Source organism: Trichosurus vulpecula, chromosome 6, assembly GCF_011100635.1.
Source record: "Trichosurus vulpecula isolate mTriVul1 chromosome 6, mTriVul1.pri, whole genome shotgun sequence".
Classification (NCBI taxonomy): domain Eukaryota; kingdom Metazoa; phylum Chordata; class Mammalia; order Diprotodontia; family Phalangeridae; genus Trichosurus; species Trichosurus vulpecula.
Window position 1 is genome coordinate 43,897,558 of NC_050578.1, and position 27,639 is coordinate 43,925,196.

General features: G+C 39.7%; 1 protein-coding gene across 1 annotated transcript in view; it reads right to left on the reverse strand.

Annotated features, from left to right (window-relative positions):
* Positions 1-27,639, reverse strand: part of ALPK1 (alpha kinase 1) — a 129,886-nt gene that overhangs the window by 24,625 nt on the left and 77,622 nt on the right. Inside the window, exons 4-6 of the mRNA XM_036764557.1 lie at positions 9,346-9,544; positions 6,087-6,146; positions 3,539-3,625 (exon numbers count right to left, since the gene is read on the reverse strand). Of these exons, the coding sequence (XP_036620452.1) occupies positions 3,539-3,625; positions 6,087-6,146; positions 9,346-9,544 (346 nt within the window). The remainder of the gene's footprint in view (positions 1-3,538; positions 3,626-6,086; positions 6,147-9,345; positions 9,545-27,639) is intronic.

Genomic DNA, 27,639 nt, shown 5'->3' on the forward strand with positions numbered 1-27,639 from the left:
CTTCTCTGTATTTTCTCTGTTTGTATTTTATGTAATTAATGAAGATCATTGACCCCTGAAACAGCTGTTTGTCCTGATAAAGCAGATAAAAGAACTTGCACTAGCAGCCAACCTGAGTGTGCCAGTGTGGCTGCAATTACAGGGAGCTAGGTGGCACCATGGATAGAGCACTGGAGCTGGTCAGAAAGACTCATCTTCTAGAGTTCAAGTCTGGCCCCAGACACTTGCTAACTGTATGACCCTGGGCAAGTCATTTAACCTTGTTTGTCTCAGTTCCCTCATCTATAAAATGAACTGGAGAAGGAAATGGCAAGCCACTCTAGCATCTTTGTCAAGAAAACCCCAAAATGCGGTCATGAAGAGTCAGACACGACTAAAATTACTGAACAACAACAAAAAATATTGGGATTGGAACTATGATTTTATGAGTTGGGGGAACTCCCAGGTGAGGAAACTTCCTCTATCAACGTAGGTTGGCACTTTCTCTACCATTTATTGTCTTAGAGTTGCCTAGAGTACTTTTTCTTACTCACATATCCTAGAGAGATTAAGTGACTTACCCAGGATCACACAGTCCTTAGGTATCAGAAGCAAGACTTGAACTCAGGTCTTCCTGACTTTGGGACTGGCTCCCTATCCACTATACTACAATGCCTTTTTGTTGTAATCTTAACATTATAATGTTTAAATATAACAGGTTAAAAATTCGATTTGATCAAGACCCGTGGTTACAGTGGTGTAGGACACATTGTCTGGAGTACGCCTAGAACAAATTCAATTCAATAAACATTTATTAAATGTCTACTATGTGCTAGGCACTGGGCTAAGCAGATTAAAATATAATTGGGGAATATTAACATAGATAATGTTAAGATGTGGATTTCAATGTCAATATGCCGCTGCAGGGATCTTTAGGTATAATTTAATGGTTCCCTCTTTCTATTTGAGTTCAACATCACTGTCACAGGGAATTCTTGGGAGGAAACTCTCTCTCCCAATGAAGATGGCATTTGCTTTACAACATGTAATCTTAGTGTCATGAGGCACTGAGAAATTTAGTGATTTGCCCAGTGTTACACAGACAGCATGTGTCAGAGGTGAAACTTGAACGTGGGTGTTCCTGACTCGGAGGCTGGATCTCTAGTCATTGTGTCATACTGTCTCTCAAATGAACTTGCTATTATTATTTTATTCATATCACTCTTTTAAAATAATAATTTTTGGTATGGTAATGTCCATAATGGGCATTTCAAACTCAACATATTCACGATAGAACTCATTACCTTCCGCCCAAATTCTCCCCTTTCTCCAAATTCCCTATTTCTGTTGAGGGTGCCATCATGCTTTTCATTCACTCAGATGGAAAACCACCATGTCATTCTTCATGTTTACTTTCTCTCTTTTTATGTAATTAATCTTGCTAATGTTGCCAAATCTTGTAAATTTTACTATGACAACATCTCTAAAATCCATCCCCTTCTCTCTCTTTCTATGATTACCATGCCAATTTGGGCCCTCAGTCCCTCTAGCCTGGGATATTGCAGTAACCTCCCTATTGGTGCCTCAGGTCTCTCCTTGTATTTCTTCACCAATGTTGCTTCCACAAGTGAGGTTTCTGACGTATAGGTATAACCACATTACTCCCTTCCTCAGTGAGCTCTAGCTACCTCTTATTACCTGTACTCTCAAAAACAAGCTCATCTGTTTGATATATAAAACCCTTCCTGACCTGGTTCCAGCTTGCCTTTCCAGATATCTTCATGCATTCTATGATCCAAGAAGACTAGCTTTTTTTGATTTTTGATTTTTACATATAACCTTCCATCTTCCATCTCTTTTTACCTCTGCAAAAGCTGCCTGCCATTAAACCTGGAATACACTCCATCCTCACCTCCCCTTCTGAGAATCTCTGTCTTCTCTCAGAGCTCAGCTCAAGAACTACCTCCTTTAGCCACTAGAGGCAGCTAGGTGGTGCAGTGGAAGAGCTGAGTTCAAATTGTGCCTTGCTAGCTATGTGACCCAAGGAAAGTCATTTAATCTCTGCTCCAATTTCCTCATCTGCTTCATGGGGATAATAATAGCACCTGTCTTTCAGGGCAAAATGAGATAATATCCATAAAGCGCTTTGAAAAGCTTAAAGTGTTATATAAATGCTATGGCATCATTATTGGTGTTATCTCTTATGTGAATTTCCCTTACTCCCTTCAGCTGTTAGGAGTTCCCACTGGAAATTATCTTGTCTCTACTCAAAACCATAAGTGTTGGTTCTCCCAGTAGAACATAAGCTCCTTGAGGGCAAAAGCTGTTTTATCATGTTTGTCTTGGTATCCCTCATATCTAGTGCAGCACCTGGCACAGAGTGGGCCCTTAATAAATGCTTGGTTGATCAGTTGAAGTATGCTCTTTAGAGTTCTATTCATTTTTTAAATTTGCTTTGAAGAGGATGTTGCTGGAAGGATCCAGATTAAGTACTGTTGGAAATAACTGTAACTACAGTGTTCTATGCTCCTTGCCAGAGAGTCACATCTAAGTTCCATAAGGACACTTCTGAGGGAGGATAGGGACAGATGTTATGGCAGATTTAGAAAAAGCTATTATCATTTCACAGGAAAGCCCTACTGACAGTGAAATGTCAGGTGGTGGAAAATATATTAAGAGCAAAATGCTCCCTCATTAAGGATAACCAGGGATATATTTTTTCTTTATATCATCAAATGTACGAAAACTTAGCACACTGTCCTATTAATCTTCACAACATCCTTGGCTGGGACAATGATGATTTTTATTTCACTTTTTTTTCAGGTGGGGAAATGGAATTCAAGACTTATTGGCTATTCAGTGGGAAAGTTTCCAATAGAGTGCCAGTTTAATCATTTCAATACCAGAACCATAACTAGAAAAATCAAGAGATTTGCCTGAGAGTTCCAATATGTATGTGTGTAGGGAAGCCTTTCCCATATCTCATCTCCAACGTCTTGTCTGCTCCTAGGGCAACCCTTCTCCAAGGGCCAATGGGTAGGACAGCTCCCATAAGAAGCCTGCTTTTCTCATTAGAACATGACAGTCTGAATCTCCTCTCTTCTAGTGTGATTAAACCTTCAGTCCAACTATTCTTTGCACTGCTACATCCCATTACTGCTTCTGCTCACACAACTATTTTTGTTTGATGTGAAAATATTCATTGTGATGACTCTGCTTAGGAGGCAGCTTGGTGTAGATAGAGAAGTCGATTCAGAACTGGGAGAACCTGGGTTCAGGTCCTACCTCTGACCTATTCTAGGTACATGATGGTCAAGCGTTCTTGCCCTTTCAGTGTTCTAGGTAATTCTCAAAGACCAGAAGTTGCAAACAAGATTCCTGTAATCTGCATCGATGGAGACAATTTCTTCATCTGGGAATTCTCTATAAGGATGAAATCAAGGGTCCTTTAGATCCTATCCTTATCATTGAATATTATAATTTATGATATAAGATAAATATAATATTGTATGAATAGATTATTCTTTGTAAATTTTTCTGGAAGCAATGTATGGCTCACCTAGCTTCTGTAGGATCTGTCCTCTGATTTGTATACAGACTGACTGGACAAGGATCTTATCACTTTCCTTGTTATACTGCCATGTGCCTGAAAAGAAAAGAGAAGAAATAAAGGGCAGCATGTATCCCTCTGAATGGCTTTTTAAATTTCATTCATTTATTTTAAATATTAATTGAAAGAAAAAATTTTGAGCTCCAAATTCTCCCCCTCCCTCCTGCCCTTCCCCTACCCATGCTGAAGGCAAGCAAAGCATATTTCCATATTAGCCATGTTTCAAAAACCAACCAAACAAACAACAAAAAGCAAGAAACACAAAGAAAGTGAAAAATATGCTTCAATCTGCACTTAGAGTTCATCAGTTCTCTCTCTAGAGGAGGACAGCATTTTTCATCATGGGTCCTTTGGAATTGTGTTGGATCATTGTATCGATCAAAATAGTTGTCTTTCACAATTGTTCATTGTTACAATCTTGCTGTTACTGTGTATAATATTCTCCTCACTTTACTTTGTATCCGTTCATATAGGTCTTCCCAGGTTTTTTTTTCAAAACCATTCTGCTCATCATTTCTTAGTGCACAATAGGATTCCATCACAATCATATACCACACTTTGCTCAGCCATTCCTCAATTGATAGGCATCCCTTCAATTCTAATTCTTGTCACCACAAAAAGAGTTGCTATAAACATTTCTTGTACATATGGTTCCTTTTCCTTTTTGTTTGATCTCTTTGGGATACAGACCTAGTAGTGATATTGCTGGGTAGGCATAGTTTTATAGCCCTTTGGGCATACTGAACAGCTATTAAAAAAACAACTAACCTGATGAAATTTGTTCTTTTTTATATCTTAAAATTATTTTTTTAAGAATCACATGGTTATCTACTCTTTACTTCGTAATTCTTGTGATTTTGTGAATTGTGAATTTCTTTGTAATTCTTTGCCTTTGGGGAAAAGCAATAAAGCATGACCTGGGAGGTCACCTAAGGCAGAGACATCCATCCTTTCCCAGAGTGAGCTCTACATTCAATTTCATGAAAATTTTAACATTACTAAAGGTTAGGGCAATAGGGGATGGGGCAGGAGAGGGGCTGAAGCTACAAAGATTCTCATGCAGCAAACTGCCTGGCTGTTGCCAAAGCCTGATGGGACCAACTCAGAGGGAGCTGTCCAGCTAAAGGGACTTCAGAAGAAATTGGAGGGGGTGGAGAGGGTGTCAATTACACCAGACCAGGCATAAAGCACACATCCGAACAAAACAATGCAGCAAAATGAGGCCATTTACCATCTTTTTATCTCACCAGGTACCAAACTATTGTAGCATGGATCCCATGCTTCATTTTGCACTAATTCCTTCTAGTACCTTGGTGTTCCTGGTTTTGATGTTGCTTTTGCTTCAAGCGCTGATGTCTTTGTGACTCATCTAGCCCTTTTCTTGAGCTTGGTCTGTTTACATCTTGATTTTGATCCCTTCTTACATAGGAACATCTCTGCTGCAACCTCTCCATCCCTACTGCTCCCCAAACCAGAGAAAAATCAAGTAGCATCATGGACGCTATTCATCTGCAGCCCTCTGGGATAGGATATGTCCCCTTCTTTCTCTGGAAATGCCCATGTAGAAGGCATGGCAGCCGCTGCCAATGTTGAAATTGATAAGGATGGACTTTCAAGATCAACTAGTCCAGCAATCAGTGATCTAAAATCACAGGCAGTACAGATTTCCTATGGCCCTAACCATTAAAAAGTGATTCTTTGCATGCAAGTTTCCTACACACACGCACAAAAATGGTAGCTAGTTGATAGGAATGTAAGGTAACTGTGTAAGAATGCTGTACTTGGAGTAAGGAAGACCTGAGTTCAAATCCTGCCTCAGAACCTTACTAGCTGTATGAACTGAAGAAAGTCCTTTAACTTCTCCCAGACTCAGTTTCCTTATCTGCAAAATGAGGATAATAATAGATCTTCATTCCTAGAGTCGTTTTGAGGATCAAATGACAAACAATGTTTTACAAATTTTAAGGTACTATGTAAATGCTAGTGCTAGATTTTGAAAGAAGAAATGATTTCCAAAAACATATTTTAATTAAAATTCTTAAATAGTTAAATTAAGTGGAAGAGCTAAATTATTATTTTTTAAATAAAAGGCTACACACTTGCTCTTAAAACATCCTATTCTAAGCAGCAGTTTCTTCTGAATTTATTTTCTAAAATGGTTTCTGAGCACTTTCAGAGATTTCAGACTAGTTTTTACATATTATTCAGTTAGACCATACAGTAATATTCAGGGGAGCACTGGATATCCCATTTTCAAAACAAGTAAAAACCAAGAGACAAAAAAGGATTGTTACTATAGCTAATGCTTTACTAAGAATTAGTGCTAAAGCTACTCTACTCTAGTGAGTAGAGCACCAGCCCTCAAGTCAGGAGGACCTAAGTTCAAATCCAGCCTCAGACACTTGATACATGTACTAGCTATGTGACCTTGGGCAAGTCACTTAACCCCAATTGCCCTGCCAAAAAACAAAACAAATAAAGACACCTTTTTTTTTACCTGTTGCTCCATTGTTGTTTATAAGGCTGCTTAGGATGTATTCAGCTTTCAACAGTTTTCCTGAAAAGAAACAACAAAATTCCTATCAATTCAAGGAAAATGTAGTTCAGATTCCAAGATCGTGTTGACAGTAGACTGAAACATCCTTTGGAATCATAAGTGAATAAACCTTTATGCTAAGAAAAACTGGAGAAAAAGTTAGCTAATGCCATTTGCAGCAGAGAGGTCATGTAATAGTATGCATTTCCAAGGGGAGAAAGCATTTAGGTGGTCAGTTAAGGGTAAGTGACAGTGGTATACTTGGAAATATTTGGAATATTAAAGAGTTGTTGTTTTGCTGTTGTTCAGTCATGACTGACTCTTCATGACCCCATTTGGAATTTTGTTGGCAAAGATTGTGGAGGAGTTTGCCATTTCCTTCTTCAGGTCATTTTACAGATGAGGAACTGAAGCAAACAGGGTTAAGTGACTTGCCAAGGGTCACACAGCTAGTAAGTGACTGAGACCGGCTTTGAACTCAGGAAGATGAGTCTTCCTGACTCCAGGCCCAGCACTTTATCCATGGTGCCACCTAGCTGCCCTCTCTTCCAATCTTTTTAATAAGACATTATAATTTGACACAAATATAATGTTGTAAGAATGAGTTATTCTTGTGCTCAGATGTCATCTGTCTCCATTGCCCTCAAGATACTTAATAAGATTCAATAATGACAAATCTTACTGTGACAAAAATTACTGCCTTTATTGAAGAGGGCGTGCATGGTGTAATGGATAGAGCACAGTACTGGGAGTGGGAATTCAATGCAACTAATATTTATTAATGGCCTTTGTACAAGGCTCTTTGGAAAAGGCAAGAATAGATATGAGATAGATACTACTCTTAAGGAACTTACAATCTCACATCCGGGAAAAAAACAAGAACACCATATTATGCCAAGCATGATGTAATCCATGCAAAGGAGAAGTCTGGGTAAGGTGTGATGAGAAATCAGAAGAAATCCATTCAGCAAGGCAGTGAGGAGAGAGTCAGGCAAAATTTCAAGGTGAAGATGGGCACTCAAATTAAGCCTTGAAGGACAGGAAGAATTTAGAGATTGAGGAGGGGGAAGGTCTATGGCATAGAAGATGGAGCCAAAGACGTAAGCACAGGCTTTAAAACTTACTAATTGGGGCAAGCCACACGGACTCTTTGGTCTTCAGTTTCCTTGGTTGTAAAATGGAGATACTAGTGTAGATACTACCTACAACACAGAATCTACGATGCGGGAGGAAAAGCGTGAAATCAGTAGAGCTGAATTCAAATCTCTACTCCTATGCTTACCCTCTCTGTATGCTTGGGCAAGTCATTGAACTCTGTTGGCCTCAGTTTCTTCATCTATAAAATGGAGTTTGAATTAGATGGTCTCTGAGATGCCTTCCAGTTCCGAGTCTGAGTCAATGATTCTGTATCTCACAGGATTGGTTTGTTGTTGTTAATGTTGTTTACTTATTTATTTATTGCCAGAAAAGCACTTTATAACCCTTGAAGTACTCTATAAATATGGTTTATTACTCTAGACAGCTAGCTGGTGCAGTAGAGTGTTGAGCCTAGAGTCAAGAAGATTTGGGTTCAAATTCGGCCTGTGATACTTATTCCTGGGCCAGTCACTTACCTTCTGTCTTCTCGGCTTCCTCATCTGTAAGATAGGGATAATAATAGCTCCTTCATCTTTGTGTTGTTGTAAAACTCAAATGAGATAACATTTGTAAAGAACTTAGGACATTACCAAGCACACAGTAGGTGCTTAATAAATTTTTGTTCTCCACTTCTCCCTCCCCTTTTACTGCACCAAAAGCATTAGTTGGATTCTAGGAAAGAGCTTTCTGTTATTCTTCAATAGAGTTAGATTTGAGTAATTTAGGTTTCCAAGGGTAGGGACAATGTTTTTCCTTTCTTTGTATCCCCATACTTAGAGTAAATGTTTAATAAATGCTTATTTATTGAAGCAGCTAGGTAGCATAGTGGATAGAGTGCTGGGCCTGGAATCAGGAGGCCCTGAGTTCAGATCTGGCCTCAAACACTTCCTTGTTGGGCAAGTCACTTAACCTGTTTGCCTCAGTTTCCTCATCTGTAAAATGATCTGGAGAAAGAAATGGTGAACCCTCCAGTACTTCTGCCAAGAAAACTCCAAATGGGGTCATGAAGAATCAGACGTGACCGAAATGACTAAACAACAACAAACACCTACTACAGGTAGGTATTAAAATAAAATGGCCCTTGATCTTACTTATCAATAACTAGGTTGCCCATGATACTCTTGCAAGAATTAAAATATAAATGAAATTGCTTCCCTAAAAAGCCAGGTTCCATGGAGTCTATTGTTACCACCATCCCATCTTCCCTGGCCCCTCTGGTTTGAGCAATACAACTACTTCCTAGGCTTCTTGTGAAGGGTCAAATAAGATAGTATTTGTAAAGCCTTTAGCTCCTTCCAATTAATGTAGTTTGCCTCTTGTTCATTTTTAGGTGACCCTTATATTTCTGTTCTTGGGAATAAAAATAATGCAGCACACTTCAAAATAAATCAGAAGCAATTTAAGTAATTCCAGATTTAGAAGTTTCCATTAAAACAATTAAATAATTGACCTCCCTCCTCTCACCCCACACCTCAAGCCAAATAGGTCAGCCTCATTTTTCATTTGGCTTAAGAAGTAGCAGGGCAGAACCCCAACCCCCCAAACTTTAAAGCATCTTCAGGTAGAGCCCATACTCCATGAGTAGTGAAAATATCAAGTTACTTCAGGGGACCTGTCAGCTGCATTGTTTGTATAGTCAAGTGACCTTATAGAAAAGAGACAGGGAGAACTCAGAGAAAATGCTAGAATTCTAATTTGCTTTTTAAAGTCTCTTGGTCTGAAGTATAGCAATTCAGATACCCCTGTTTGAAAGCAGCAGGACAGATTTGTTAGGAGACAAAAGCTCCAATTAGTATTTTCCACACCCTTTCACAATTTTCTCTACTGCTGTTGGCTCTGAAACCCTTTATGCCAGGGCTTTTGTGCTGGCAAAGGGTGGGTGGAAGGGCATGGAGGCAGACATAGGAGGGGGTGGGGGCTGGGATAGAGGTTGAACGATGGCACACTGGGATCTTAGAAGTGCCATCTTCCTCGCCAGACAAAATGCCTTCTCAAAAGTCAAGTGGCCTTTGATTGAAGTGGAATTAAAGACACGGCAGTGGTGCAGGAAACCGAGGTGAGCCTGGCAGGAGGGAGACCTTACCTGTGTTGACTGAGATTCGGGCTTGTCGGATGACCACCTGGGGGGCAATTGGGATTGTTGGATGCAGCTTGTGTAGACTTTTGGCGACCTGCAGGAGTTTGCCAGAGGCATCAAGGCCATATAAGAACCGGTCCATCAAGAACACGAGAGCAGTTGCTGTTGTGAAGTCCTGGACCAGGATGGAGGCTTTCAAGTATGCCTGGAAAGAACATGCAGAGAATACAACTAATGGGAAAGAATTAGAGAAGGTTAGAAAAGTCCGTAGAGTGGGATACGATCTCAGGATCTTTCTTCCTCATATTTCAGTCTTTCTTTGACTGGACTTGGGATTTCACTGATGAAAGAACTCCGGGTGCAGAAATTCCCCTCACCCACGCAGACTGGTGCTCCCGTGATATCTCCAGCCATGCCATATGCACAGTGGCCATCATCTCCATCTCTTCCCCATTAAGAAATTGGATTCTGCCCCTGGAACATCCCTGGAGCTATGATAGGCCAGCTCTGACCTTATCTCCCTCCATTCCAGGCCACCAAAGCACTCCCCTGACATCTCCAACCACGTCACCGGGTGTGGATCATTTTCTTCCTCTTATGTTCCCTCTCCTCCCAATTTTTATCTCTCTTTTATGGTTTTTTTCTCTATTAAAGTATAATTACTTGACAGCAGGGACTGTCTAGTGTGATATTATTTGTATTTCCAACACTTAGCACAGTATCTGAAACTTAGAAAGGGTTTAATAAATGATCTGTCTGTATCTATCTTCTATCACCATTCATCTGTCTGTATGTCTATCTTCTATCACTATTCATCTGTCTATCACTACTCATCTATCTATCCATCTGTCTATCTATCCATCTATCTATCTATCTATCTATCTATCTTCTATCATAACCTTAGAGAGTTGCCTATGTCACTGAGAGGTTGAGACTTGCCAAGGGTCACAGACACAGACATCATGTGTTAGAGGTGAAACTTGAACCAAGGTTTCCCCAGACCCGACACAAACTCTTTATTCACTGACTCATGCTGTCTCTCTTTTAGAGACTACATATGACATGGATGCTATTCTCAAGGAACTTACAATCTCATGGCAGGAAAAAAAAAAACAAAAACACTAAATTATGATGCAAAGCATGATGTAATCAGTGCAAAGGAGGAGTCCAGGTAAGGTGCTAAGAGAAAAATATAAAGGAGAAACGTTCATATCATTGACAAAAGAGAGGAGAGAGACAAGGAGACCAAGAAAAAGGAAGTCACAAAAAAGAAAAAGATGGGATGGTCAGGATGGCAAAGAAACAGGGACATGCAGAGATGCTCTACATCTGTGTGACCATCAGTGTGTGTTCCCTGCTCACTCTGCTTCTAGGTGGCCCCATTCTGGGTCACACTACAGTGGTTTTGACACCCAACAGTTGAATTTGCACCTGTAGGTAGTATACAGTTGGGATGTCAAATGCAAATAGAAATATTTATATGTAGGGATCCCTAGAGGCTGCATATTAACTTAGTTTTAAAATGTAATATTATCTATGTTTTATTGCATTTTTACTTATTTTGTTAACTATTTCCCAGTTAGATTTTAAGTTTGGGCTGCACTCAGGAGGGTTTTGGGCAGCATAAGGCCCTTAGCCCCAGGGTCTGACACCTCTGGTAAGTGGATAAACAGCTAGACTTGAAGCTGAAAGCCTGGGAATTCAGACTCAGTCACTTCCTGGCTGTGTTATCTTGGGCCAGTCTCTTAGCCTCTCTTACCTCATTTCTTCCTCTACAAAATAATATCAGCTACCTCGAGGTGTTGTTATAAGGATCAAATTGGATAATATACATAAAACACTATAGTTGTTGACAGTTATCCCTTCCACATTGCAGAGGTTAGGGGCGTGGTACCCCCCATGATCTGGAAAATCCACTAAAATTTTTTGGCCCTCCCCTATTTCAGAGAAGAAATCTGAATTTTTTCTTTTTGTCTTATGGGATGTTTACAGTACCTTATTATACAATTTGGATCTGGTCATAGGGTCTGCTGGTCTTCATGTGTCATCAGTGGCTTCTGCAAAACTCCCCAAAAATTCCCATTTCATTTTTTTATGCTGACCCTCAATATATTGAAACTATGATGGGGTTTCCTGCAGTTACCAGGAAGGGAGGTTGTTGTTGCTCAGTCATTTCAGTTGTGTCCAACTCTTCATGACCCTATTTAGTGTTTTCTTGGCAAAGATACTAGAGAGGTTTTCCATTTCCTTCTCCAGCTTATTTTACAGATGAGGAAACTGAGGCAAACAGGGTTAAGTGACATGCCCAAGGTCACACAGCTAGCGAGTGTCTGAGGACAGGTATAAACTCAACTCCTTTTTGACAATAGTTCCAGGCTATAAATCTTTACGGCTGAGCCACAAGTAGTTTCAGGACCTGAAATGAGGGTTCTGCATCTACAAACTTGTTTGTGAGCAGATAGTTTCAGCTACAACCTCACCTCTAATATATTCACACAAACACGCACAAGCACACACATGCACACATACATACCCTGCCAGGAACCATGATAAAAGCATCATCTCTGAAGGTAGAAATATGAGAGAATAAAAAGAATTTAAGTTCTGTTCAGGCCTGTGTAGGCAAAGCCCTATCACATCTCAAGCCTACCACATTTTGTAAAACCCCCCAAAATGCCTGTTTGCTTACTACTCGAATACTTAAGTTCATCTGTTATCTTATCAATATGGATGTTCCAGTGATGCAGATTGTAGCCCATCCCTGTCTGGCCATTTGGGAGACTCTTGCTCATGTTCTTCCAGAATTTCACTCTAGGGAGTCCATCCAATGTGCTGGAGGCATTCCTTCTTTTGTTCTGATATTGAGAGGGTATGAGTGGACCACTCTGGCCTCTCTCTAGTCATCATCATTCACTCTAATCAAGTGACTAGTCCATCTTCTCTCCCTATCATACACTTCCTTGATAGCACCTTTGAAACATCCTCTTCTAAGATCCAATGGGCCTTGATGACAAGATCAGCCTATCCTTTTATTTCAGCAATTGTTGTAGTTTCTTTTGTTGTTGTTATTATTATTATTAGAATTAAAAAGATTTTATTATAAGTAAGTCAAAGTAGCAACGCATTGATGGGCTGATCACTGAAGATCAGCAGTGGAGTCAACTTTTACTGGTAACATTAAGACACCTCAGATAGGTCCACCTCAGCAGAAGAGTATCTCAGTTCTCCTCCCCAAGATTAATTGTTTTAGTTTCAAGAGACAAGTTTTAGAAATTAAAATTACGGATTAAACAAAAAAGAACAGGACAGCTTTCAAAGGGAGAGCAGAATCTCTTCAGCTACAGATTTGCTATCTCATTATTCATGGGGAATATCAAAATACAAGGAAGAAGGACACTGAAATTGGAAGCTGTTAATGGAAGAGAAAAAAAGACTTAATTTTGTCATTGTTCAGTATTCCTGCAACCAACAGTGATCAAGATGCCTCTATAGTTCAGCAGATCCTAGATGTAGAACTCATAGATGTAGAACTCTAGACCGTTTAGTTCAACTCAATTTTATTTTGTCTTTTGGAGTCAAAATATTTGTCAAGTGTACTTCTGTACACTTAGGAACTCTACGAAGTAATGTGTAACAGTAAACCTGCCCTCAAGGAACTTACAATCTAAAACAAATAATAGTCATGCAGGCACTACTTTTTGTTACTTAGTTCTGGCTGAAATATCTAAGGGGAAGAAGGATTAGGGAGGATAGGATTGAAATTAAAGAGGAAAAGTGGCTGCCTATTCAAGTGACTATACACTGAATGGGAAGTGTCCTTGAAATGTTTGTGGTTCAATTTGGGGAAGATGATTAATGTAATACCAGAGGCATCTAGGTGTCACAATGGATAGAGCACTGGGCTTGGAATCCTGAGAACCTGAGTTCAAATTCAAGCCTTAGACACTTACTAGCTGTATGACCCTGGTCAAGTCACTTAACCCTATTTGCCTCAGTTTCCTCATCTGTAAAATGAGCTAGAGAAGGAAATGGTGAACCACTCCAGTATCTGCCAAGAAAACCCCAAATGGGATCATGAAGAGTCAGAGACGACTGAAAAATGACTGAACAGATAGCACTTATTTATATAGTGCTTTAAGGTTCACAAGGTGCTTTATGAATGTCATCTCACAACAGCCCTGAGAGGAAGGGGATATTTATGCCCATTTTACAGTTGACAAGATAAGACTTAATAAGAGAGGTTAAGTGACTTGTCCAGAGCCATATAGTTAATGTGCAGCTAAGGAGGGTTTGTACTTAAGTCTTGTCTATTCCAGGTCCAGGATGCTATCCACCATGCCCTGTAGTTGTCTAGATTTGAACCCAAATTCTTTAACTCCAAATTGAGTTCCACCACAATACTCTGGTACTTGAAAGTGCAATGGCTGAGAAATTCATCATTCCGCGCTCAGTTGATTGATTAGTCTCTCCTAACTTAAAGATGCTGGTCCTTGGACAACAGACAGGCAGGCTTTCCCTAGGCCCACACCCAAAGCCTTGATGGTTTGGGCAGGTCTTTACAGAGCTGGTGATCCATTAGTGCAGCCTTCAGTAACCCAGGGTCACCTCCATACACAGTGAAGCATCACAGTAGGATGTTAGTGAAGTAATGGAACAAAATGTGGGGGAAAAATCTTGCTAAATCAGACTAATAAGGGTATCTACTGGTTCACCCTCTTCCTAAAATTACAATAGTGGCAGAAAAAAGGATTTTATACAAATTCAAGTCTCACCAAAATTTTAATTTTTCCATTAATTTTAGAAATTTTTCACTTCCAAATTTTCTTCCTCCCTCTCTCTTGCCCCTTCCCAACTCATTGAGAAGACGAACAATAAGACACTCATTATACAGCATCCAAATTTTAAAAAGAGAAAGAGCCCATTTCTCCCCTCCCCCAATCTCTATTGTGCTTATCTAAGAAAAATTCCCAAACTCTTGACTCAGGGAGTCTTAACCTGGGGTCTGTGGACCACCCCCCCCCCCATGAATCTGTGAATATGGATGAGAAAAAAAATCCATCTTTATTTTCAATAACTTTTGTTATTTTATTTGTATTTTATTCTTTGCATAAAAAAATATTCTGAAAAAGGGTCTACAAGCTTCACCAGACTGCCAAAGGGTCCGTGACCCCAAAAAGGTTAAGAATCCCTCCTCCAACTTGTTTCCTACCTCTTCCCTCTTCTTAGCAGCACTTAAGAAATGAAATGGCTAGAAAAAAAATGAGAAAGCAAAGAAAAGTGAGCAGATTCCGTAATCTGCATCTGCTGAAAAGAGGACAGTTCTTGAAAGGGGATGCCTTCTCTGTGTGCACGTGGGGCAGGGCTTTAGGCTATCCACAATGGAGGAATCCCTCTCCAGGCACCTGTAAACTGGCGTTGCAAGCACCCCATTCTGCATCCCCCATGAACATGCTCTATATTTTAGCGGAGAACATTGCCTAATCTATTTTCCCCCCTTTTACCCTTAATAGATTGGAGCACAAAAGCCTGAGAGAGGGTGACCTGGTTAACAAAAGGACCTTTGAGTTCCTTGGAAAAGTAGACGTGGAGGAGGATGGAAGGAATCCAAGTGGCCCTATTATGTCCACTTGCACTAATTAGACATTTTTCTGTCAGCTATTGAGCACTGCTGAGAGGCCAAACTCACTGAATTCATTTCTAAAGTGTTTACAGAAGTTTGCATCTGTTTGTGTCTCTTCAGGAGGAAAAGAAGCGCTTCAATAGCATTGTGGAGAATCTAAACGAAGCATCCCATTCTGGGGGACCTGGCATCCCCGCAGCTGCATCATTTAATTCTACTCAGTGCTGAAATCTCTCGCATCTCTCTCCAAAACCCAAACCAATACAAAATGCAGAAAAGTCAACTTGGGAGAATCTTTTCTTCTCTTTTTCTTTTTTCCTTTCTCTCCCTCTCCTTTAAAATGGCTGCATGCTGTGCACCACATACAGATTTTGGTGGGTATCATTCTTGCCGTTACACTCGGGTGTTCCTACCAAACACACTGAGAAATTAATACCCACGTCTTTCATTTGCTGCCAAGAGAGAGGGTAGTAAATTCCTCAGCAGAGAGGCAGCCAAATACATCACCATCCTGGGAATTTCCACAAAATGTGCACTGGGGAGCACCCCTGACAGCAGGGAGAGAAGAAAGGAAATATGGACAGGGTATGTCACAGGGGAGAACCACTAGAAAAGTTTCCTTACATAGTTAGATGTTCCTGGGGGACCCACAATTAAATTGACATGGGAGAAAGCTACATTTTCAAAACAAAATAAAATGAAAAACTATGACTATCTAAGCAGTAACCTTTCTGATTCCATCTCTGCAAAACATACATTGGACTATTTGGAGTTTGTCTTAGGGTCTCTTGTTTGTTTGGGGTTTGATTCATTCATTGAGATCCTAGAATAGTCAAAAAATGTGGCCATTCTGGGGTGAGCAGGGGGAGGTTCCAGTTTTAACCTATAGTTAAAAAATGAATAGAAATTTTGACGCTTTGCTTTAATTAGGAGGTTTTTATTAAAGGTCTAGGTTTCAAAATCTCTACTAAATCCAGTTATGATAATAAATCTAAGTGGGAATTCATGGGAAGAGAGACAAGAGAGAGTAAGAGTTCAGTGCCCCTTTAGAGAGAGCTTTGCATGCACGGATATACAAATGCATAAATATCACAGGCACACACATATGCACAAACACACCCCATATGTGCAAAGGCACACACATGCACACATGTCCATGGGTATGGAGGCAACATGCACCCACACTCCACAGTTGTGATTGCTAAATTTTTCATTAGTTTTCAGGTTGGGAAATGTAGGGGCTGTAATTGAGTTTCTGGTACAAAAGGGAACTCATGGCTGGGAAGCTGAGTCAGGTGGAGAAGGAATTAAACTCTGTGATGAGATTTCTATACACAGATGATTGAAGAAAACACTAGAGAGGCTTTTCTTGAGGGCTATTGCTTAACAGCGAGGGAGGGAGAGAAAGTGTGTGCTGTTTTCATGGTTTCTTGCATTAGTGTGCTAGCCCCTCCCCCCATTCCGCCTCAAGTTTGGGTCTCAGCTATGGGTTCAAAGCCGGGATGTGTTCATAGCAATGACAATGGCAGCTGTTCTCAAGGGGGGTTAAGGGGAGCTCAGAACCGCAGCCATCTGGCATTGCAATTGGCAGAAGTGTAAAGGGAAATTATTTCTGCATAGCAAATTGGAAGATTGGGAAGCAAAGAGGGATGAGGGGGAGGGGGATTTGAGGTGAGAGCTGATGCTGTAGGAATTAGAAGAATAGACAAACGAAATATTGATTCCAGCCTGCACAGTTATGACCAAGATAAAATAAAACCAAATAGAAAAAGACAAAAAGCAAACAGGAGAAAAAGAGCCGAGAGGGCCGAAGTGCACTTAAGATTGCGTATGGCAAGTTGAAAATGTATTCTTAGCCCTGGAATGAATGTCAGCAAGAAAGATAGATAATCCTGGGTTCAGAGCCTAGTAAAACTCTCCTTGACTCTTATTAGGATTTGCCATTATTCCATGAAAAAAAAATACGGAAGTTTGAAATATGTTTGGAACTTAGTTGTAAGCTTTCTTTTTATCTCTAGGCTATCCTAGCTACACCTTTTGCCTAAAGAAAGAATTTCATGAAGTAGATCCCAGTGTGGTTCAAAGACCTCTGGAGTCCCCAAGACCCTTTCAGGGGGTCTGTGAGGTCAAAATAATTTTCATAAAAATACTTAGGCATTTCAGTTTTAAATATGGTACATATCAAGAGATATAACCCACACAAACAAAAGCTCTTTGGGGTCCTCCATGATTTTTAAGAGTGTAAAGGGATTCTGAGACCAAAAAGTTTGAGAACTGCTGACACGGAAACAGAGAATAATGTATCTTAGAGTTGGGAGGGATGTAGTTCAAATCATATCTAAAACATGAATCCCATTTGGCAATATCTACCTTTTGCCTTTCTCTATATCCCCAACACTTAGCAATGTGCCTAGCATATAGTAGGTGCTTAATAAATGCTTGTTGCTTGACTGACTAATATCCCCAGCAGTCATCCGGCCTCTGCTTGGAAACTTCCGGTGAAAATGAAAACATTCACCATCTCCTGAGACAGCTGATTCTATTTTTGGACTACTCTGGGACAAAATTCTTCCTTATATCAAATCAAATCTTCCTCCCTACAATTTCTACCTACTGATCCTAATTCTGCTCTTTGGGACTAAAAAGAATATGTCTAATGCCTCTTCTATGTGGCAATGCTGAAAAAAATTGAAAACAAGGGTTGTGTCCCTTGTAAGTTTCTCTTTTTCTGGATAAACTATCTCCACTTTTCCCTCTTTTCTTGACATGATGTGATTTTAATTCTCCTCTTCCTTATTTAGATACCACCTAAACTGTTGATGTCCTTCCTTAAATGTAACCCGCAGAACTGAATACAATATTCAAGATATGGCCTGACTGGAGTAGAATGTGGCTGAATCCTCACCTCTTTTGTTGTAGAGACTCTGCAGTCTAAGCTTTAGTTCGGATGTTCAGCTGCTGCATTATTGTTGATTCCAAATTAGTCCACTACCCTCCTTATCTCCCCCTGGCTGTTTCACACGAACTTTTCTCCAGCCAGGACCCCTCCAATTGTCTACATGCAGCTAAGTTTAGAACCCAAGTACTAGACTTTATATTTATCTTTGTTAGATGTCATTTTATTAGATTTACCTTTCCACCCCAATCTATTGACTATTTTTTAAAAATCCTGCTTGAATGTATTAACTTTTCCCAGTCATATTTGTGTCATCTATAGATTCAATAAAGAGATGGACAGTCTGGAGGCATAGATTAGGAGGCTAAGCAACAAGTTAAAAACAATAAAACATACACTAAGATGGTGGATAGTTGGGAGGAAAGAACAGGATAGATGTGAGAAAGGTCACAAAGGCAGAATTAGCAACTGTTTGGTTATGGGGGCTGAGAGAGAAGGGAAAAAAGATCAAAGGTGACTTGGAACTTGGGAGACTGGGAGTCGACTCCAATAGAGTGATAGAACTGGAAGCCAATTGAAAGCAATGAGAACTTGAAGCAAAGGCAGTAAGCTGGAGAATTCAAGGAAGGGGAAGACTGAGAAAACAACCAAAGGATTTAGTTTTTTAGAGATCATTGATTAGCAATGAATGGCCAGTGACCATAGGTAAGCTGGGCCACTGAGTGATTTCCCACTGTGACGCATGGGAGAAATCCATCTGACCCGAGAGCTTAGTCCGTGAACAATGTACATGAAATACATGAACTCCAAAATGCTGTGTGGAGGAGATTTTTGTGGAGGATTTTGAGTTCCCTAAGCAGAATGATTCAAATTGAACTTATCCTTCTAGCCAGAAATTGGAGATTTTCTTGTTAGTGTCACAGACATAGCCTCAACTTTGAAAGTTTCCAGGTTTGAGAATTTGGAAATTGGAATTTCCGAGAGGGAGAAGAGGATTTTCCTCATACTGTATGCTCCTTGGAGAAGGAAGACAATGATCAACATGGCCATGGAAACTGAGGACATTATGGGTAGGGGGGAAATCTAGATAGATCTTGCCACTTCCTATTACTACAAGTTATTTAGTACAAGGTCAATGAGAAGAGGATGATTTATTTAGCACCTCCCAAAATATGTTTACCTACCCAAGGGAATTATCACAGTACTATGACTATAGGCAAGGAGGAGAAAGAAATATAAGGTTATGTGGGAAAAAGTGACACACTAGAATGTCCAAATGTTGCCCACATAGCATCTCCAAGTTTAGTTCTCTTTCGGGGGGAATTTACTTATTTCTTTATGAGTTCACGAGATCCTAGGATTTCTTTGTGCCTTCTCTGTTTTCTGTAGACCATCCTGAACGTGATGTGCCTTTGGTCCCTTAAGCATCTGTATGAGAGATGAAGACCCCTTTTTCCCACAGCTGGGGAAATTTAGATATGAATTATCTCATGAGGGTACTTAAGAATTTTTTGGAGCAACTCCAGATAGAGATAACGAGTCAAACAGAAAAAAATGACTCATCTATGAAGTCAGCCTTCAGGGTGAAACCTGGTCTATGTGAGTACAGAATCCTTGTAGGGTTCCATAAGTCTAAAAATAGGTTCCATATATTATAAAAATAGAACTAGACAGAGTCAAGATTCTAGATTTTCAAATTTGGATTTTCAAAGAGCCTTTCTGTTTTGAATAATTTTGAATGTGAAAATGAAAAACAAATTTCACAAGTTGACACAAAACTGAGCTGTAGATACAATTGCCTTGTTTGAGGCACAATAAACTGTGGTCTTAAAATGAAGGGTAATGGATCTTTTCTAGACATATTTCATTACTAGAGGCAAGTTGCCATCTATACTTTTTCAATGATTATTATTGTTATTTTTATTTGTAAATGATTTATAATTCTTTTAGTAAAAATTTTTATTGTCTATATGTATGTATATATGTGTGTATATATGTATATTGTATGTGTATATTATATATGTATATTATATGCATAATGCATATATGCATACGTATATTATATGTGTGTATATCATATGTATGTATATGTGTAAGAGGAAAAAATCCACTTAAACTATTCTACGTGGACTTGAGTTCAGAGTTACCGGATCAGCAATGTCAATACCTAGGCCTAGGACAAACTCCAATCCCTGGCATTTATCCTTAGAGGCTAAATGATCTTATGAGAATGGGTGCCCCTGACTAGTTTTTCAGCAGATCATAGTTTTAGAGGGAGGCAGGACCTTAGAGACCATCAAGTCCAACTTTCTCATTTTACAGATGAGCAAACTGAAGTACAGTAAGGTCAAGTTACTTGCCTGGAGGCACAGAGCTGGTAAGGTGTGAGGTAACATTTGAACCCAGGTCTTTATGACTCTATGATGAACATCCAAGCCAATGTCCTATACCTCCTCGCTATCAGACCTTATGGGGAAATTTCATCTATGTGGAGTTCCAAGTCTTGCCAGAAGATGTGACCCTTCTGTCTTGAGGGGTATAAGTACTAGGGGGCATGAGGAGGATCTCCCAGTTCCTAAGAACTAAAATCTAACAATACATGAATAAGTCCACTTTAACAATTAATGGCCTGTGCTAAGAAAATGGAGAAAACTTTGTCTTGAACTCTAAGAATAAAAAAGTCAAGGGGCCAGTCAATAAATGCTTATTGGGTACTTAGTAATTGTGTGTGTTCTATCTAGCAAAAAATAGGTAGTAAGACTATCACTTGATTTGTAGTCTAGGTTTATTAATGTAGATGGCAGGTGGTGGTGCAGTGGATAGAGCACCAGACCTGGAGTTGGGAAGACCTGAGTTCAAATGTGAGCTTAGATATTTGTCAGCTGTGTGATTGCTGGCAAACTCTGGGATTTGAACTCAGGAAGATGAGTCTTTCTGACCCCACGCTCAGCATTCTATCTACTGTGCCACCAATCTGAGTCGAGAGTATGATGTGGCTACCCAGATATCTAATATGAACTTTGGCTTCATTGGCATAATGCCTACTATATGCCACACACTGTTTTAAGTGTTTCTTAATATTTTTAATATTTCTTAAATATTATCTCATTTGATCCTCACAATACCCTGGGAGGTAGAGGCTATTATTACTCCTATTTTACAGCTGAGGAAACTGAGGCAAACAGGGTTAAGTGACTTGCCCAGGGTCACTTGCCAGGAAGTGTCTGAGGCCGGTTTTAAACTCAGGAAGATGAGTCTTCCTGATCCCAAGCTCAGGGCTCTACCCACTGCGCCACCCAGCTGGCAAAGTGAGAGAGATCTGGGTTACAAGTTCTGCCTCTGACGCATATTGACTGTATGACCCTGGCAAGTCATTTAGCATCTTAGTGATCTAGGCAGCTCTCGAAGAATAGAACTTGCAGATAGTGTGGTGACCTGCTTTGGAACAGGGTGTTTCCTCACCTTGGAGTTTCCTATCCCAATGAAATCACAGGCCCGGTCCCTATCTGCATCTACTCTGAATCTAAGCACTATGGTCCTAAAGAACTATAAGTCCTGGTAGTGACCCATCACTAAATTAAAGTTGCTCTACTTTAGTTATGTCTCTGCACAATAAAAATTTAATAGGTCCCATTGCTCTAGGATATTGATTTGTCCTGAGGTTATCTGCTTCTTCATCAAAATACATTAAGCGCCTGATTAGGCAGGGTGTGGTCCTAGATGCCGCACAAAGAGAAATACATAGAATTGATCTCTCCACTAAAATGGGATGGACAGCTTGGTGGGAAAGTGGATGGAGCACCAGGCCTGGAATCAGGAAGACCTGAGTTTAAATCTGGCCTCAGACACTTACTAGCTGTGTGACCCTGGGCATGTCACTTAACTCTGTTTGCCTCAGTTTCCTCATTTGTAAAATGAGCTGGAGAAGGAAATGGCAAATGACTCCAGTATCTTTGCCAAGAAACCCCCAAATAGGCTCCCAAAGAGTCAGACATGATTGAAATGATTGAACAATGACCAAATCGGGGTATTACAAATGATAATGACCAGGCTTGCTTCCAAAGGAGGGATATGAGAAAGCACCTCATTCTACTTATTTGCTAGAGATGAGAGACTGTGGAACACTATGTAATGACAGACTTTTTTGATATTTTGGTTAGTTTTGCTAAACTTTTTTTCCTTATCTTTTTAATTCTTTGTTACAAGAGATGCCTCTCTGAGACTGGGGCAAATGATGGGGGGGAGCTGAGAGCTAGGAAATGTTGGTAAATGATAAATGGCTGTGAAATGGAGGTAATATGGAAACAAAGGAGACCAGTTAAGACATTTTTAAAAGAATTGGTCTCTACATGGTAGATGCTTATGATGGAAAAAGCCACATTTTCACAGATGCAATGGAATTTATTTATTAATCCACAGCCAGGGAGTTTTGCTTTAAGAAATTTCCATATCACCAAATCTAAGGGCCAAGTTAACAGTGATTGTTAATGCTATGAAAAGTTTCTTTATTAGGAGGATCCTGGAAATGCTCTTAGTATAATGTCTACCCTTCTTAGTCTTAAAAAAATATAACTCAATTAATTATAATGTGTATTACAGATGAAAGAATTTGTCTGATAGAATGTGACCTTCTTGTGAACAAGGACTGTTTCATTTTTGTCTTTATATATACCCAGTATGGTGCTGTGGATAGAGAACATGACTTGGAGCAAGGAGTTCGAATTTTGCCTTGGATCATGCATGACTCTGCCTGATTCATTTGCTTTCCATGAGCATCAACTTCCTCACCCGAAAAATATAGCTTAGTTATCTACGTGAATCAAGTTCATGGGACAACTGCCGAGTCTTTAATTCATTTTATGCTATGTAGAAGTTTCTGTAATAGAGGATGGAGCCCAAGAATCAATGCCAAGAGAGGGGCTTAACTTCCAATGCACCTTTAAGGTGGAGTGAAAGATGTTGGCATCCTCATTACTATGTATGGTAATACCATACCATATATGGTATGGGCCAGATGAATCCATACCAGTCAGGGATAAACACAAGGAACAAGTAATTGAGTATGGTTGTAGAACACATAACTTTTTGCTCATTTTAAATGTAGTGCAAATAGCACTGGATGTGTACCAGGAGAGCTGGGTTCAAGTTCCAGACTTGCCAGTTATTAGCTAACAATATAAACAGCTTGACTATGGGCAAGTCACTCAATCTCTCTGCAGCTGGCTTTCTCATCTGTAAAATGGGAATAATGATAGTTACACTGCTTACTTCATGGTGTGTGTGTGTGTGTGTGTGTGTGTGTGTGTGTGTGTCTGTGTGTCTCTGTGTGTGTGTATCATATGAGAAAAATAGATGGCCAGCGTGCTTTGTAATCCAGAAAGCATTATTGAACTCTAAGCCATAATTACTAATAAGTTATGATTATTTGCTCGCTAGCCTACATTTGACTATGTCTCCAGAGCCCCCCGGATTTGTCTTTTTATAAATGCCATCTTCTCTTGTCTGCTCTCCACTCTTCTGTCTGTTCATGAGGCTGCTGGCGTTTGGAGCAGGGTTTCTTTCAATCTAATCACCTCCTCCGGGGGCTTGGCTCAATCTTCGGTGTCTCATTACTGGAGACTTATAGGACTCATGCCATAGGGTTAATTTTCATCAAAGGGATAGTTTGCATGCTTGGTTATGTGGCAACGGGCAGATAAATTTCGTTGGTAGAATTTTAAGGAAGAGCCACCATTTTAATCTCCCATTGAAACTAGAAGGAACTAAAGAGTAGAGTTTTGCAAAGTTATAGGGCAAATTTTAAAAACCCTTTATTATTTAAATGAAATTTAAAAAGAACATAGTTACAGGTGCTAATACCTATCCAATCTTTCTGGCACCTATTTTCACCTCATTGTGTAAGATCTTTGTAAGAAATGTCAATTTTTTGCATAGGTTCCTTTAAAGCAGAATACAGTGCTTTTCAAAAGAGACTTTAGAGACTGAATTTCAACATTTGCAAGTTATGAAATCTGCTTTAATTAGCTACGATCTGAATGGTGAGCCAAAGCCCAAATGCAGAAAATGACCAGTGACTGAGTCTTACCTAAATTTTATATCTCTCCAGTGCCCATAATTGTGATCTTCATATGGTAAGTGCTTAATAAATGTTGTCTGTTGCTGTTAAATTAATCCTACAGATCTTAACAGCTACCAAATGGACGAGCAGTAAACTAGAAGAGGACATTGAATATTAGACTACAATCAGTAAAAGGGAATTGGGCAACTGAGATAAGACATTAGGATTCCATAAGCATTCTTAAAAGCAACGTTAGAAAAACACTACCCACATTTTTACATGGCTAAAATATTGGTTTTTTTATGCATAATCAAAGGAAATCGGGTTATTGCTGAACATACGTAATCAGAGACTAATTACAGCTTTCGCTGGCAGTCCAGAGAAAGAAGCAATTACTTTCAGCAAAGTAAATTTTATCTTTCATTTTAAAAAAGCTATTTAATTGTTCAATGAATAAGCGATTGTTTAATGTTTGGTAAAGGTTCAATTCTCCCCTCCTGTGAACTTCCCTGTTTCTCTCTAGAATGGCATCATCTTTTTAGTCACCAGGTTTACAACCTCAGCATTATCCTTTTCTCCTCTCTCTCCCTCACCCCATATAACCAACTGGCAATTTCGACTTCTGTGACCTCTCTTCTCTCTTTTCTCATGGCCACTATCCCAATCCAGATACTCATCACCTCTTTTCTAGGTTATTTCAACAGCTCCCTAATTTATCCTGTTATCTAACATCTCTGGTGGGGTTCATTTCCCAATCCATCCTTTATACAGCTGCCCAAGCGATTTTCCTAAAGACACGCACGACAGTGCTATTCCTCTGCTCAATAAACTTCCATAGCTCCCTGCTATCTTTAGGATAAAATATAAACTCTGACTTTTGAAGCTCTACACAATTTGTCCCCGCTCTAATTTATTACATATCATTCATTTCCCCAAACTCTTCAGTCAACCAGAATGACTTCTTTCTCCCTTTCCTGTATTCCCTGTCTATCCTTTCTTTATTCCTCATTCATTTATTCCTCATCTCCACCTTCTATCTCTGTGAATTTGCACTAGCTACTCTTAGGGCTGGAATTCAATCTCTCTTCATTTCCCCTTCTCAGATTTTTGTTTCCTTCAAAACTGATATCAAACACTCCCTTCCACATGAAGCCTTTCTTGATGCCTCTCACGGCTGGTGTCCTCCCCTCCAAAATAACATTGCTATCTGGTTTTTAAATACCTAAAAATAAAATCCAAATAGAATGTAAGTTCCTTGAGGGCAAATACTGTTTCACTTTTGTCTTTCTACTCCCAGGATCGATCAGAATGCTTGGCATTTAGTAGGGACTTAATTACTTGTCGATTGAGTTTTGTTCTGTTTTTCAGCTATAAGATTTATGTTTTGGCCTGTGATTTCATTCATAGGTGAAGAAACTGCCTCAGTTAAAACAGATTGGAAACTGATTTGCAAACTATCGTCTTAGAGAATGCTTGGGAGCACTAAGAGGTTACATGGGAGATGTGCCCAGGATCATGTGGCCTGTATGGGTCAGAGGAAGGATGTGAGTCTAGATGTACCCCACTCATCTGGCTCTCTATCTACCACACCACACAACCTTTCAGTTATAAGATAAGGAAAAAAGAAGATCTGTATTTTAGCTTAGAAGAAAGCTATGAAAATTAAAAAAAATAGCACAATAGAAAAGAAAGTTCAAAGGGCTTATGTGCTATTGTCCATAGGTTCCCAAAGTTGGTGATACTGCCTCCTGGGGGGCGCTAGAATGATCCAGGGGGGGCAGTAGTAGCCTCAGGTGCAATTGGGGGATGTTGGATAAAAATAAGGGGGGCAGTGGAAGCATAAGAAAAGAAGAAAGGAAAATTTTGAAAAACCATTCTTATATGTTTCATCTGTTATATAATAGAATTAAAGTCATAGTGGTCACATTACCTTTCAAATAAACACATAAAATGTAAATTATAACTTATTAGTGGTCAAGTCTGCCGATAGGTCTTAACAAGCAAGTGTTGACAGGCAAGTCTGTCGTACATTGTTGGAAGTCAGCATGCATCAGCAGGAATACGTGTGTGTTTACAATACAATACTACATAGTTGTATGACACAATATTGCATCATCAAAATTTCAGTGTAGGAAAAACCACACAAATTTACAATAAATTATTAAATTTAAGATGTATCATTTAAAAATATTTTTTTGAAATGATGCAATTTAAAAAAACCATCAAAGGGTTAAAGAAAGTAGATTTCCCAGGGGACACTGAGGAATTATTTTTTAAAGGGAGTAGTAGGCCAAATAAGTTTGGGAACCTCTGCTACCCACTTTAATCAAGGCTTTTATATGCAGAAGGGTCCCAAGACATTACCAATACAGAAAAAAACAAAAAACAAAAAACCAAACCAACAACCCAACACTTGGAAAAAGGAGGTGAAGGGATGCCAGTTTCAATGGCTATAACCTGTTTAGCAGCTCTTCTCCATTTCTTCATATTTAATGTTTCCAGAATTGAACACATCATCTTCCTAAACCCTGATGGTCTTCCTGACTTAACTATTTTAGTCAAAACCACCACCATCCTGCCAGTCATCCAGGTTTGAAACTTGCAAGTTTCTTCTGATCTCATACCCAGGCTATTACACTAAGCTGCTGGTTGGTCTCTCTGCCTCAAATCTCTCCCCACTCAGTCCATCTTCCACTTAGCTGTCAAAGTGATTTTCCTAACGCATATCATCCTCCCTAGTCAATAAATCCCCAGTGGCTCCCTATTGCCTCCAGGATCAAATATAAAATCTTCTATTTGGCATTCAAAGCCTTCATTATTCCTCACCCCTGTACCTTTCCAGTCTACTTAGACCTTACACTTGCCCACCTCCATGTTCTCTTTAATCCAGTGACAGTGGCTTTTTTGCTATTCCTCTAACACAACACTCCATCTCTGATTTTCACTGGTTGTCTCCCATGCCTGGTAACCTCTCTATACTTACTTCTACTTCCTAGCTTCCTTCAAGTCCTAGCTAAAATCCTGCCTTACAAGAAGCTTTTCCTATTACTCCCTAATTCCAATTTCTTCCCTCTGTTGGTTATCCCCAATTTATCCTGTGCAAATTTTGCTTGTATGTAGTTATTTTCATTTCTCTTCCATCATACTGTGATCTCCTTGAGAGCAGGACCTGTCTTTCTTTGTATCCCCATTATTTAGTATAATGCCTGGTGTTCCTTGACTCACTTCTTCAAGAGGCCTATTCACCGAATGGGTGTTACCTCACTCTAAGCGAGAACCTGAAAAGACCTTAGCTTAAAAGGACCAGGGTCTCCCAGTGCATCCTGGGCCATCTCCAGTCCTCCTTGTGAATATCAGGCCACTGAACCCAGATGGCTCCGGAGGAGAAAGTGAGGCTGGTGACTTTGCACAGCCCTCCCTCACTCAAATCAAAGTCAAATGCAAGGCATGTCATCATTTCCCTGATGCCCTGGTCCTCTTTGAGAATGAAGGACAAACACAACCTGGCAAATGGTAGATCCTTAATAAATGTGTATTGACTGATTGGCTGATCCTAGACCCTCACATCTAGTCATTAAGTTATGTAGTTTTAGCCCTTCAATATTTTCCTAGCCATCTCCTTCTGCACATTGCTGCAGCCACCCACTAAATTCTAGACTTCACTCTTCTTGCTTGTTCTATTGCGATGGTATTGTGCACCCCAGACAAACGATACTGCTTTCTTTT